Genomic DNA, 14,431 nt, shown 5'->3' on the forward strand with positions numbered 1-14,431 from the left:
GTGAGCAGATGCCAACCCCACCTTGCAGCATTTCTCCACTAGCCTGGCTCTTCTTTGCTAACTGAAATGTGATTTGGAGATATTTAACCTCATTACTTCCACCTTAACCCCAGCAGGTGAGAGAAGCAGCTTCTCTTTTCCAGCAGTCACAGATGGGAATGGGGAGGGAAATACCCTACCTGGACCCCTAAAATCCCAAAGATAATGAAGAAAGCACAGCAGATGAGAACAATATTCCCAATAGGCCTCAAGGAGGAGATCAAGGTTTCCACCACCAGCTTCAGACCTGGGGCTCTGCTGATGACTCTGGAAAAAAATGACAAGACAATGGAGCTTTTTTTGTGCATGACCTGTTCTTCTCCAGCTGCTTTTGCTCTCCCCTGGGCTGCAGTGGAGCTGACACAACCCTCCCCCCTGCAGGCAGCACTCAGAGACAATTAGTGACTTCTCTGGACAAGCAGAACGTTCCCAGTCATGTCAGATGGAATTAAAGCTGTGTCAGACACTCTCAGCAGAGTTGGGGTATAGTCAGAGTGAGGAGGGAACACTCTCTGTGGGCAGAACCCCACAGAGTTCCCATGATGGGGCTGTTTATCCCTCAGGGGTGACCCCTCTGAGGGCTCTATCCAAGGAGAAGGGGCTCACAGCAGGCAGGAGTTTTCCCAAAACCATGTGGAACAGCTTCATAGTGATACTGGAGAGCACATCTTGTGCTCTTTCTGCAGGTGGAGGAGCATACCAAAGTATCCATACCAAAGTAATCCCAATTTGCTTCCTAATTAGTTGCTGAGCTGCCTCTTGAGCTGACAGGAACCTGTGATGAGCACAGCCAAAGGTCAGCCCTGTTAAGGAGCTGCTTGCTGTGAGAGGCCTGGGGTGCTCAGAGACAAGTTTGGGTATTTTGGAGGACAAGAGTGTTGCTTTCCTGGAGAATGGCTCTCCCACGAGTGACTCCACAATGTGCTGGCACTCCTGAGTGTAACCAGCCCCAGCCAGCTGTGCTGGGGAGGGGCAGGTGGGTGTTCTGATGGAGGACACCAAAGCTGTTTCTCAGAGGGGTCTGTAGAGGGGACAGGTGAGTCCTGGCAGGGAGCTGGAGCCTTTGTGGCTGTCAAGCCCAGAGGGAAGAGCAGAGCTGTGTCCTACAGAACTGAGGCCTTTTCATGGGGTCTTGTCTGAGAGAATTCCTGTGGAGCCTGAACTGCACCTCCAGAGTGTCAGGAGTGCCCCTGGAGGAATTCCAGGAGAGGCTGTGCTAAGTGAAGCCATAGTGAGAAGTGATGAATTGCTTTCTATTCTTAGCACCTGGCCTAGTTATTCTCAAAGACTAATGCCCTCTTTTCCCTTTCCCTTTCCTCAGGAACTGCCTATGCCCTGAATTCTGTTCCTGGTTATGTGGGTCAGACAGTGCCCCGAGGTGCTGCCAGGGTGACTCTGGTGAGCCAGCACTGCCAAGGGCAGCCCAGTGCCCAGAGCAGACACCAAGTTACTTGTCCCCAGGGAAATACAGAGCAGCAAAGAACTGCTGCTCTTGTGGTCCTGGGCCTGAAAGATTGGCCCCTGCTCTCCCTCCCAGGAGTGTGGCTTTGCTCCAGAAAGCCTGCAGGTTCTGAGGTGACTGCCTCATTTCCCCTGAAATCTCCTTAAGAAATTGCTTATGTTTCTTGCCAAGCAGGATGGAAATAGAGCAGGAGCCAGGAGTGATAAAAATCCCCCCAAGCACGATGGCTCTTTTGTTATTGCACAATCACAGCCTCGACAGAAATTCTCTTTACTCCTTCCCTCCCATCTCTGCCTGGCTGAGGGAGGAATTGTTTGCAGTGCTGTTTGCAGGCACAGGAGAGCAGGGAGCGATGCTGGAGCTTATCAGATCCCTGTCAGCACCTTCTCCCAGGCCAGTTCTTTGCTGGGGAATGCCTGTGGGGTTGTGCAGGTTGAGAAGGAGCCAGGCTGGTTTGTGAAGCCCTGATAAAACTGCAGCTTGGGGAGAGGCACATCCTGCACTCCCTGCCTGAGCATCTCTCACTCCAAACTCCAGCTGCTCCTTTCTGTGCTGGAGAAGATGAATTGTAACTCATATCACTGTTTTCAAACAGTTTCTCTAGTTTAGTGCTCCCCAAAGATGCTTCCACTCATATTGTGTTTCAGGGGTTTGTGTTATTAAGCCAGACCTTGATGGATCACGTGGATTTTTCCAATCTTTTTGATGTACCAGCACATACCGGAGAGGCCTCAAGGTCCGCAGAAGCCTCAAAACACGAAGGACACCCAGAATTTTGGCTCCTCCTGCTGATGCCATGGACACAATAATGTCAATGATAGACACAAAGACCAGGACTCCATCCAGCACATTCCAGCTGCTCTGTAGGTAGGTGTTCTCCCCAGAGAAAAAGCCAAGAGCTACCACCTACAGCCAGGAGAAGAGAGACATTTAAATCTTCACCCAGATCATAACTGTGCCACGTTCTGGGCTTTGCCAGGCCTTGCTGTGGGCCAGGGAATGAAGCTGTAATTACCTTAACCATCATTTCAGCCACAAAGATTGCAGTGAAGATGTAATTAGAAACACTCAGGAATATCCTTTCCTGTAAAACACAGAACAACAGAACGAGGCCATTGAGAGAACAAACATCTTTTCTGTTGCAGGGCCTTGCCCTGAGAAGATGAAGGTCTGGATGGTGGATCAAGGAGGACAATGATCCAGGTGCTCACCGTGCTCTGGGGGTCGATGTCAGGTCGCTCCAGGGCAATGGTGATGCAGTTGAGGAATATAAAGACCAGCACCACGTGATCAAACATTTTGTGGGCAATGACCCTCTGGCACATCACCCGGAACCTGCAGAAGAAAAAGAAAAAGATCCTTCAGATGTTTGGGGCAGTAACAGACTCCTGCCCAAAAGCCTTCCCCAGATGTGCCCTCAGCATCAGCCCAGGTGGTGAGCCAGTGTCTTCATTCTTCAGCCATGATTAGCATTAATTATTAATTATTATTAATGCTGGTTAAGACAGGCATGGAGTGAACCACACAACACCAGTTGCCTCAAATTCAGGAACTGCATTTCTAAAACTCTCAGTGCTTCTGTATCAGAGGGAGTTCCCTCAAGGGACAACTCTCCAGAAATGCAATATTCCACCACCACAGAACTCTGCTGGGCTGGCATTTCCCTGGCATTTCTTACCTATTCTGTGGGGAAAACAAGTAGAGGGCCCAGTCTTTTTGTTTTCCCTGTTCTGTGGGGAAAACAAGTAGAGGGCCCAGTCTTTCTGTTTTCCCTGTTCTGTGGGGAAAACAAGTAGAGGGCCCAGTCTTTTTGTTTTCCCTGTCTGTGGGGAAAACAAGTAGAGGGCCCAGTCTTCCCTCAAGGGACAACTCTCCAGAAATGCAATATTCCACCACCACAGAACTCTGCTGGGTTGGCATTTCCCTGGCATTTCTTACCTGTTCTGTGGGGAAAACAAGTAGAGGGGCCCAGTCTTTTTGTTTTCCCTGTTCTGTGGGGAAAACAAGTAGAGGGCCCAGTCTTCCCTCAAGGGACAACTCTCCAGAAATGCAATATTCCACCACCACAGAACTCTGCTGGGCTGGCATTTCTTACCTGTTCTGTGGGGAAAACAAGTAGAGGGCCCAGTCTTCGTGAGTCTTGCACCACTGGGGTTTGTAGGGCTCCAGGGCTCTGCGGACCCGGTAGCAGTAACTCTGCATAAAAAAGAAGAAATACCTTTTCTTCCTCTTTTATTTTCCTGCCTCTTCAACTTTGACAGGATTTTTGTGAAAGGGGAGGGCAGTGCCTGTGGGCTGGCACAGCTTTTGGGACACAGCTGGGGTGGGTATTGTCACATTTGTCCATCAAAACAGGTTGGAAAGGGATGGAAGGAAGGGGCTGTTGCACAGTGAGAGGTGGACATGACAAAGCAAGACTTCAAGGTAGGTGTCATTCTAACACCCCAACTTGTGCCAAAAACATGAAGGCCTGACACAACCAAAAAGTAGAAAACATTCTTTTTAGGCCACCAAGATGCCAAACAGCTCTTGTGAGTAATGACATTCAGTAGCTGTTGTGTGCACAGCTCAATTTTGGAGGCATCCTGGGTGAGTGGGACAACCTTAATCAGTCCAAACCCCAAGCAAATGGTTCACACCCCATTGTGGGAGACACTGTAACAGCCCAGCTCAGTAGCTGAGAAAAGAGACCCTTTAGTAAGCCATTGGTGGTGTCCACCACCCTGGGATGGGGATTGGGGCTCTCTACACCCAGCCATGAGGGAACAACACATTTCCAGGCTGGATTTCTAACCAGCCCTTGACACAGGAGTGTGGGGATGGCAGTGTGTGTGTGTGTGTGGACCTCCTAATGACTGAGGTGATTGATGAGGGCACCCTTAAGGAGCAGAGAGCCACCTGTGGAATGTGGGATACCTTGTAACCAGTAGGATCTTTCCATGTATGCTCAGTGAACTAACCAATAGTGTGCTGGCATTTTATATACAAGAGTAAATAAAAGGTGAAGCTGTAACTAAAAATAAATGCTGAGTGCTAAGCCTTCTGATGCCTGATCTCTTCGGACCCTCATTAGCACCCCCGTTACCCCTGCAAAGAAGAGAAGGCTCAGGGGAGACCTTATCACTCTCTACAACTCCCTGAAGGGATGGTGTAACCAGGTGGGGATTGACCTCTTCTCTCAGGCAACCAACAGTGGGACAAGAGGGCACAGCTTGAGCTCTGCCAGAGAAAATTTAAGCTGAATATCAGAAAAAAATTCTTTGCAGAGAGAGTGGTCAGGCATTGGAATGGGCTGCCCAGAGAGGGGGTGGATTCCCCATCCCTGGAGGTTTTTCAACTGAGCTTGGCCGTGGCACTGAGTGCCATGATCTGGTAAAGGGACTGGAGTTGGACCAAGGGTTGGACTCGATGATTTTGGAGGTCTCTTCCAACCAACTGATTCTATGATTCTATGAAATGGTTACCTCAACACACGACCCCCTGTTCCCACCCCGCCCCTCCACTCACGTCCTCCATGTCCTCCTCGTAGTCCAGCGTGTCCTCCTTGTGTGCCGCGTCGAGGCGCAGCAGGAGCTCGCTGGGCACATGCACCACTTTGCCGTTGCAGTCGTGGCACTCGGGGGGCACGGGCAGCGTGTGGCGCACGGGGGGCAGCGCCGGCGGCTCGGGCGGCTCCGGGGACTCAGCGCGGCGCGGCAGAGACGGGCGGCTCGCCGTGCTCGACTTGGCGTCGTCCGAGTCGTCGTCGGTGCTGCCCTTGCCCTCCCCCGAGAGCAGAGACTCCCTCTCCCCACTCTGGTTCTTCTTTTTGAGGCTGGGGGCTCTGCCCAGGCTGTTCCAGCTCGAGCGCCGGCTCCCCCAGGCGCTGCCGGTGCCCCAGTTGGCGCAGGGGGAGCTGCGGAGGCTGGACTGGGAGAGAGGAAAGGCAGGTGAGGGGTTGCTGGCAGGGGGGTGTTTCACCCAGGTTGGAAAATCCTTCTTGTTGTGGGTCTTGTCTTCCCCTTCCAAGTTTTCTCACTACTCTGATTCCATCAGGCCAATGCCTTGAGATGGGAGCCAAGAGCCAAGGCCATGCTGAAGGTGCTTCTGAGCCACACCTGCAGCACAGCTGCCCATCCTCTGTGCTGTGTCCTCCCACTGTCCTGACAACACCAACTCTCCATGAAATCTGAACCCAAAGACACTTTTGCCAAAGTGGCATTTTCTTTCCTCAAATGGTTTCAGCCCACAACCTCCCAGACTTCCAATGGTGCCCTGGCACCTGAGTCACCCAAATGTTTGTTGGGAATGCTGCCCCTATTTCCAATATTTTCTCTTCAGTTCAATGAGTAAGGAAGTGGAATGACTGTTTCTCTTACACAAATTCCTGGCACAGATCAGGGTGTGCCAGTGCACTTTGCCAGGCTGAGAGAACTTAAGGTCAGCGCAGAAAGGCCAGAAGGAAAACTCCTTTTCCCTCCATGGCTTCTTCCCAGCACAAAGAGAGGCGCAACTGCCTCCCTCCTCCTCCTCCTCCTCCTCTGAGCTGAGCAGCTCTTCTCTGACTGCTTCATCTGCCTTTGGCTGGTGGCACTGATGTGCTCTCCAGAAAGGATTCAAACGATGAGCAACCCTCTCCAGCAACTCACAAAGCCGTGAAAGCCCAAGGCAAACAACAGTCATCTCTATTTTCTTTTCAAAAGCATTACATTGCCTAAGCAGCTTTACCAAGGGGGATTGTGGCTCTGCCTCTGCATGAAGTGCCTGCACGGTCTGCTGCCCTGATGTGAACATGATACTGCAGACACAGAGCGCGGAACGGGGCGGGGGAGCGGCAGCACAAATCCACTCTGTCTATTAACCCGCTCCCTGTTCCCACAGAGCTGCCCCCTCCCCTGCAGGCAAACACAGCCAGCTGCCAGGGCAGAGCTCCAGGAGCCGTGCCTGCTGCCAACCCACCAGCTCACTCCCTGTTCCCTCCATCTCCCCTCCAACAGGGCTGCTTGGGCTGTAACTGCAGCTCAGCCGCCGAGCTGGGAAGGACAAATGATGCTTCACTGCCCTTTATACAAGGCAAATTGAAGACACAACCCCAAAACACCAAGGGGGAAACAGGCTTTATCCTCATGGGAACACTTGACAACTTCTCCAAGACACCACAAGTGAGCAGAGTGGTTGGGAAAAGATTCCTGCTCCCCCTCAGAGGGAGTTGTTGGGGTAACTGCATGAACTTACGAGTTGTCTCAGGTCAGGAAGGTGGCAGGAAAACTGAATCCTGGTACATCCCTGTCTCCCCTCTTCATTGCACTCACTGACCTTGACTGTGATGCTCTCCCTGCCCTTCCCCAGCACAGCACACCCAGTCATGTCTCCCTCTTGACTCTCTTCTCCTCTTGCTTTTCCACCATTTCTCCCCTCTACCACCCTCCCCTTTATTTCCCAGCAATGTGAACCATCCACACTCACACCCACACAGGTCACCTGTGCCCCTGGCAGGCCCTGAGGGAGCACTGTTGGCAACAGGCACTTACCAAGGACTTCTGGTCATAGCCCGAGGGCTCCAGCGACGAGTTGCTGCCTCTCCTCGAGTCCACAAAAGTGTGCACGGAGTCCATGTGTGGGGAGCACTTCGGGGTGGGCATGGGGGTGGCTGCCGTGCGCAGGATGATGGGCGGGGGCATCGACCCCCTGCCCTCCAGGTGCCCGTTGGGGGTCACGGCCAGGGAGTACATCTTCATCTCTGGGGACAGAGGGGAAGGCTCAGGGGTGGAAAACACTGCTCCAAATCACAGAATCCCAGAACATCTTGAGTTGGAAGGACCCACAAGGATCATGGAGTCCCCCAAGAGTCATCCCCTGTGCCCCAGAGCAGCATCCAAACCCTCCTGGAGCTCTGGCAGCCTTGGGGCTGTGCCCACTGCCCTGGGGAGCCTGGGCAGTGCCCACCACCCTCTGGGGGAAGAGCCTTGTCCTGAGATCCAACCTCACCCTGCCCTGGCACGGCTCCAGCCATTCCCTGGGTGCTGTCCCTGCCCTGGCACAGCTCCAGCCATTCCCTGTGCCCTGTCCCTGCCCCGGTACAGCTCCAGCCATTCCCTGGGTGCTGTCCCTGCCCTGACACAGCTCCAGCCATTCCCTGTGACCTGTCCCTGCCCTGGCACAGCTCCAGCCATTCCCTGGGTGCTGTCCCTGCCCTTGGCACAGCTCCAGCCATTCCCTGGGTGCTGTCCCTGGTCCCCACATGGCAGAGCTCAGTGCCTGCCCCTCCCCAGGAAATTGTCCCTGCACTGAGGTCTCCCCTCAGTCTCCTCTTCTCCAGATGAACAGACATGATAAGACCACCCCATTGTGTTAAAAGGCAGCAGGCAAATATCACAACCTCTTAAGAGGATCTCAGTCCCACCTGAACTTGGAACTCACTGCTCTCCAAAGGAATTATAGAATGGTTTGGTTGAAAAGGACCTTAAAGCTAAACTTGTTCCAGCCCCCCTGACACAGGCAGGGATGCCACCCACCAGATCATGTTCCTCAAAGCCCTGTCCAACCTGGCCTTGAACACCTTCAGAAAGCTTTTTTGCTCACTGTTTCTTGGGATTCAGAGTGGAATTAGAGTTTTGGGGACCAGGAGAAAGTTTCTGAGGAAAGGACACTGAGGACTGGCTGAATTCTCCCTTTTAAGTTCCCCTCTTGTCTGGGTCCCACAGAGGTTGTTGTGGGGATGTGCTCCAAGTTCCTTGCTGGGGAAGGCACTTGGCAAACAGCAAATGGAAACAGGAAATGGAAGTTGCTTTTACACATCCACCCATAACAGAGAAATCCAATGGCACTGTGGGAATTGCAAAAAGCACCTATTTTTGCTGTATGGCAAGTCCAGGCTGCAAACTCTGTGTTCACACTGAGGCCAGAGCAGAGCCAACACCTCCAGCCCTGGGGAGTGCCAGGACACTCCAAAGCAAAGGCTGGTTTGTCCCAGAACTAGAGCTGAACCAGCTCCTGTTTTACTGGGCCTGGTGGCTCCTGGTTTCATACCAGCAATCAGTTCATATTCCAGACTCAGTCTTGAGGAGAGGGAAGGATCAGCAGGAAGGCAGTGCAGGTCTGCAGGGAGGAATCCAGGGGAGTGCATCCCCCTGCCCTGCTCCTTCCACTGGCTGCTCTTGCAGTGCCCTTTGCTCCTGTTGGATCATCTTCAGCAGCTGCTTTGAGCACAACTGCCTGACCTGCACCACAGAATTCCATGGGAACGCTGCCATTCACCTCCAGGGGGGGAGTTTCAGCTCAGAATTTGCTAATGCAACAGGACTGGCAAAGCCTTGTTGCTGTTCAGTCACCAGTTGGCACCTCTGAGACTCATGGAGACACTCAGTCCCTCCTGGCCCTTGACTGATGGCCAGTTCAGCCCCATTTTCTATTCCTGCATTACCCAGGAAGAGGTGACAATGTTTTTTTTCTCCTAGAAATCTCTTATCTGAGGCTGCTCAACAAATAGCTGGTGCAAAGCTGGTGCAGAGCTGTGCTGTGGGTTCCTTGCCAACCAGTTGCAATGGACATCTGATCACTTGGTGTTTGGGATTTGTTGCTTCATCTGCAGACTGAGCAGCTCCATCACCTTGTTATGATCCAGCTCTGGCTCAGCTTCCCCAGCCAATAATTCTGCCCCTTCCTCAGCTGAGTTCCATCTGCTCACCACAATCCAGCCCATTCCCTCAGCAGAAACAAAACCTGGCTGAGAAGCATTTCAAGTAATCCAAACAGAGCCCAAGATGGGAATCAAAGTACAGAGGAACTAAAGTGGTTCCTCTTTACCCTCCTGCCATTCGCTCTGGGAAAATATGGGATCCCTTCTTGTCACCTCTCTGGCTGCAAACTCCAGAGTGAAGGCTGTCACCTGCCAGTCCATGTTTTCAGTTCCCTGGTAGTGTGGCCTTACCTTCAATCGATTGCCAGACCCTCCTGCAACACAAATGAGCAGCAACGTTGCCATCAATCAAACCTCACCCAAATGTGTTTGTGTGGGAAACCAAAAAAAAGCACAGATGAGAACATGATTGATTGGCAAAGCTGCTGAGAAGTAGGGTGAGAACATTGCTGTCAGCAAACCACTCTGTGGGGATGATGCAGGAGAAATGATGAGATGGAGCAAAATATTCTTGTGGAGTTTAAATGAGAGGAACATCTGTTTAAAGGAAATATCAGTGCTCATTTGGCTTTGCCTTTGCAGAGCTGCTCTGTGGACTCACATTAATTGCCAAATGAAATGGGTTCTTCCACTTTGCCCCCATAAGTTTCTTTGGAAAGGTATGGAAGGAGAGCCACAGCTCTCAGACCCCAGGAAAATGTAGACACAAACCCCTCCCTACCTGTTGCTCGGAGGTCCTTCAGCTTCTCAAAATCATCCTCAAAGTTGGCAGATGTCTTGTCCTCATCTGTGTCTGACCTATTGGCATCACCCTGCAGAGAGGAGGGGGATAATTAACACACCCAATTAACCTGGGCTACTCAGCAGCTCAGAGGTACCTCTGCTCCCAGGGGTCAGTTGAAGTGAACCCAGGCAAGTCCTTCCCTGTGTTTGGGTTAATTGTCACACTTGGGCAGAAAGGATGATGTTGTGGCTGTCACTGCTGCTCCTGCCATGTGTTTCCTACACTGCCCCAGGCTCATGGACAGTGATTCCCAGAGAACACCAAAGCACAGCTGTAACCACAGGAGGACCAAGAAAACAGGCATGGTGGGTCCATATTGGTACTGCCCACGAGCCCAGCTGAAAGTTCTTAGGGTTTGATGTCAAAAGATGCCAAAGGGTTTCTCTTGTTTATTTTGGCAGCACTTTGAATCTGACTTAGATCTGAAAGCCCAGCCCTGGTTTGCTTCCTTCAGGCTGGCTGGGAACACAGATTGTACCAGGACATCTCTTGGCAACACTGAGGGAGAGGGAATGAGGCAGCAGAGCAGCATCTCAGGGCAGAGAACACCACCCACCCTCACCCTGGCTTTCCTCCTGGAAATCCAGTTTATTTTCCCTTTTGTACACATCTGCTACCAAAACCCACCAGCCTGAGACAGAAGAGCTTGTCCTCAGGTTCTCCTTGCTGAGGGAGAGATTCCAGCACACAGTCAGCGTGACTTGGCCTGAATTCATCAAGACTGCAGAAAATCCGTGTAAATTGATAGCAAATGGTTGGATTGAAGCAGCTGATCCCAGAAAAAGGAGCACAGTTCCCTCCCTGGTGCCTGAAGAAATCACCACGGTTTCTAGAGACACAGTGCTGAAGTGGCAGTGAACTTAATTTCTTCTGTGATGGATTGCAAAGTGGAGCAGCCAAAGAGCCAGGATGACTGAAAGGCCCCAGCTCCCTTATTCATCTTCTCTGGTTTAGAGCACAAACCCCAGTGCAGAGGGGATGAAAGATGGGCACAATTTTGGAAGGTTTGCCTGTGCTTTCCCAGAGCAGCTCTGGGAGAGATTTCAAACTGACACAGGAACAATGTAAGCACAAATATGCAATTATGGGCCTGTTTGAAGTCTGGCTGCTTGTTGGACTAAGCACAAATGCACCAAAAATGGGTCTGTGGCCATTTAAACCTGTTCTCTTCCAGGGATACTCCTGGCAAACCTGCTCCACAGGCAGAGCAGAACCTGAAATCAAGCTGAGAATGTGCTGGGATTCACAGGGCTATTTTTACTGCCCTTGCTGAGACTCTGCTGATGGTTCTGAGTTCAGAGCAGCTCTGACATGCTCCCTCTGAGCTGCACAAGCCTCCCAGGAGTCACTCTCCAGCCCAGTAACAAACCACCTCAGCAAAGGGAGGAGAAGTGCCCCCAGCGACTCCTGTGACTGCTGAGAACAACCCCAGAAAGAGTCAAAGGGGTCAAAACCAGAATTCTGCCATATTCCCAACCTACCAAGAGAACCAAGGGTGACAAAAGAAAACCCAGCTCTCCACTGGCAGTTCTTCCTGGGATTTGCTCAAGGAGACTGTAAACATCCAGAGCTGGAACTCTGAGCAACTTGGTCCAGTGGGAGGTGTCCCTGCCCATGGCAGGAGGGTGGAACCAGATGATCTTTAAGGTCCTTCCAACTCAAACCATTCCAGGATTGCATGATATTAAGTCCAAGGCTTGACTCAAGCCCTGGTGGCCAAATGCAGCCCTGAGAAGGGTGTTCTGCAGCCCTGAGAAGGGTGTTTGTTCTGCAGCCCTCAGAAGGGTGTTCTGCAGCCCTCAGAAGGGTGTTCTGCAGCCCCGAGAAGGGTGTTTGTTCTGCAGCCCTGAGAAGGGTGTTTGTTCTGCAGCCCCGAGAAGGGTGTTTGTTCTGCAGCCCCGAGAAGGGTGTTTGTTCTGCAGCCCCGAGAAGGGTGTTTGTTCTGCAGCCCTCAGAAGGGTGTTCTGCAGCCCTCAGAAGGGTGTTTGTTCTGCAGCCCTCAGAAGGGTGTTCTGCAGCCCTCAGAAGGGTGTTTGTTCTGCAGCCCCGAGAAGGATGTTCTGTAGCTCTGAGAAGGGTGTTCTGCAGCCCTGAGAAGGGTGTTTGTTCTGCAGCCCCGAGAAGGGTGTTCTGCAGCCCTCAGAAGGATGTTCTGCAGCCCTGAGAAGGGTGTTCTGCAGCCCTCAGAAGGGTGTTTGTTCTGCAGCCCTCAGAAGGGTGTTTGTTCTGCAGCCCTCAGAAGGGTGTTCTGCAGCCCAGCTAATTCCTCTCTCTGACATAACTTCCAAGCTCACAGGTTTGATGTCAGGGTTTGTAATAAATGGAAGTGGAGAGCAAAATGTGCCCTGCAAATGTCACAGCTGTGGCTGGTGGCCTTTTCAGAGGCAGCACTGGGTGAGTAATCCAAGCCTGGAGATGCACAGCTTGCACATCATGGGCCACAGAACCTCTGAAAGGAGCCATCAAGCCTGAGCTTAGACCACAACCATTTGGCTGCCTCAGTGACCAGGCACTCAGAGAGCTCTGCCTGTCCATCAGCACGTGGCTGAACCTCCAGGAGGGCAGGCAAGGAATGGGATCTGCTCTGTATGGAGATTCCTGTTGCGTTGCTGAGAGGAGAGAACTTTCTTCTGCCTTAAAGCATCATCCTAAACAGCTCCAAATGGAATGCTTGAAATGCAGCTCTTGGACTGCTGTGCTACTTGTGCTGCCAGCCTCAAATAACACAGATGGGACCCAAGGAAATGCCTGGACTGAGACCCAGCCCACACCATGCCTGGTCCACACCACCAGAACTGGCTGGAATATATTGCAGGTCTGAGGTTTGCCCTATAAAAACAAAGCCCACAGGATATATGGGAGATTAGGTGAATACAATTAATCCTAAACTAATTTCTCTGGACCCTGCAGCAGACCAACCAAAATCCTGGTATCCCCATCCCATGACACACTCAGTGGGCCTTAATTACAAGACCTTCAATGCTCATCTATACCCCTTAATTTAAATTCTGGGCTGTTTGCATGGCAGGATGTTACACTGATGTGGATCCACCCCTACAGGTGGGGATCAGTGCCCTCCCTCCCTCTGCTCCCACCTCTCACCTCTGCCTGGAATCCCTCCACCAGGATGGCAACCAGGAGGTTGAAGAGCACGTAATTCCCAAAGGTCATGAGGGCCACAAAGTAGAGAGCTGCCCACGAGGAGGTCGATGCCATCCCGTTGTACAGGACCACGTTCCAGTCCTCCTGAGTGAGGATCTGCAGGGAGGGAAGGGTTGGGAAGGGAAGGGTTGGGAAGGGAAGGGTTGGGAAGGTTTGGGAAGGGAAGGTTTGGGAAGGGAAGGTTTGGGAAGGTTTGGGAAGGGTTGGGAAGGGAAGGTTTGGGAAGGTTTGGGAAGGGAAGGTTTGGGAAGGGAAGGTTTGGGAAGGGAAGGTTTGGGAAGGTTTGGGAAGGTTTGGGAAGGTTTGGGAAGGGAAGGTTTGGGAAGGTTTGGGAAGGGAAGGTTTGGGAAGGGAAGGTTTGGGAAGGGAAGGTTTGGGAAGGGAAGGTTTGGGAAGGTTTGGGAAGGTTTGGGAAGGGAAGGTTTGGGAAGGGAAGGTTTGGGAAGGTTTGGGAAGGTTTGGGAAGGTTTGGGAAGGGAAGGAAAGGGAAGGTTTGGGAAGGGAAGGTTTGGGAAGGGAAGGGAAGGTTTGGGAAGGGAAGGGAAGGTTTGGGAAGGGAAGGGAAGGGAAGGGAAGGGAAGGGAAGGGAAGGGAAGGGAAGGGAAGGGAAGGGAAGGGAAGGGAAGGGTTGGGAAGGGAAGGGAAAGACTCCAATTATTGCTCCCAGGCACAGCAACTACATTCAAATACAGTCTCAGCCACTTCTTCCTCTGCTTTTGACCTTTTCTGAGCACAATCACTCGCAGGTCTCAGGAGATGAAGCAGCAGAAATGTCCTTTATTTAGCTCTGTCCTGGCCAAACCTCCCCTCCCTGCAGGAAGATCTGACACTCACTGCCCCGATAGGACTAGTTCAAATCCCAGATATCCCAACCTGAAGGATGCACTGGTCCTAATCCCATGATTTTGTGGAGGTATTGCCTCCTCTGATAACCATCAGAAGACAACAGACCTGAGGCCACAGACCTTGTCTCCTTCCAGGCTGTTCTTTATGAAGCAACTGGAGCTGAAGGAAAGGGTAAGGGACAGGATATTTGATGGGATAAATGACATTGGGTGGCTCAAGAAATTCAGGGAAGCAAAGAGGTTTCCTTTAGGTAAAAGCACTGACAAGCTGGGCAAAAAATAGACATCTGTACAAAGCTTTGCTCCAAGGGATGTACCTCAGGGATTTCCTCCTGGAGCCTTAGAAAAGAGGATGACAGACTCATGTTCTACATTAATTTGTGCCTGCAATGACAATGGCCTCAAACCCTCCTGAAAGCCAAGGCAGAGCTTTGGGGACAGGAATGAATTGAGCTGCACTGAGTGATGTCACTCAATAACCTTCATGGGACACAGGACTGAGCCCTTGTGCTCTGTGCCAA

At 51.9% G+C, this 14,431-nt stretch overlaps 1 protein-coding gene across 2 annotated transcripts in view; it reads right to left on the reverse strand.

The window, feature by feature from the left end:
• CACNA1H (calcium voltage-gated channel subunit alpha1 H) overlaps positions 1 to 14,431 on the reverse strand; it is a 134,666-nt gene that overhangs the window by 38,911 nt on the left and 81,324 nt on the right. For both annotated transcript variants that reach the window (XM_071571609.1, XM_071571610.1), the window contains exons 12-20: positions 13,006 to 13,161; positions 9,841 to 9,931; positions 7,012 to 7,220; positions 5,009 to 5,410; positions 3,597 to 3,697; positions 2,713 to 2,836; positions 2,517 to 2,585; positions 2,223 to 2,407; positions 180 to 306 (exon numbers count right to left, since the gene is read on the reverse strand). In XM_071571609.1, the coding sequence (XP_071427710.1) occupies positions 180 to 306; positions 2,223 to 2,407; positions 2,517 to 2,585; positions 2,713 to 2,836; positions 3,597 to 3,697; positions 5,009 to 5,410; positions 7,012 to 7,220; positions 9,841 to 9,931; positions 13,006 to 13,161 (1,464 nt within the window). The remainder of the gene's footprint in view (positions 1 to 179; positions 307 to 2,222; positions 2,408 to 2,516; positions 2,586 to 2,712; positions 2,837 to 3,596; positions 3,698 to 5,008; positions 5,411 to 7,011; positions 7,221 to 9,840; positions 9,932 to 13,005; positions 13,162 to 14,431) is intronic.

This window comes from Pithys albifrons, chromosome 16 (genome assembly GCF_047495875.1).
Source record: "Pithys albifrons albifrons isolate INPA30051 chromosome 16, PitAlb_v1, whole genome shotgun sequence".
Taxonomy (NCBI): Eukaryota; Metazoa; Chordata; class Aves; order Passeriformes; family Thamnophilidae; genus Pithys; species Pithys albifrons.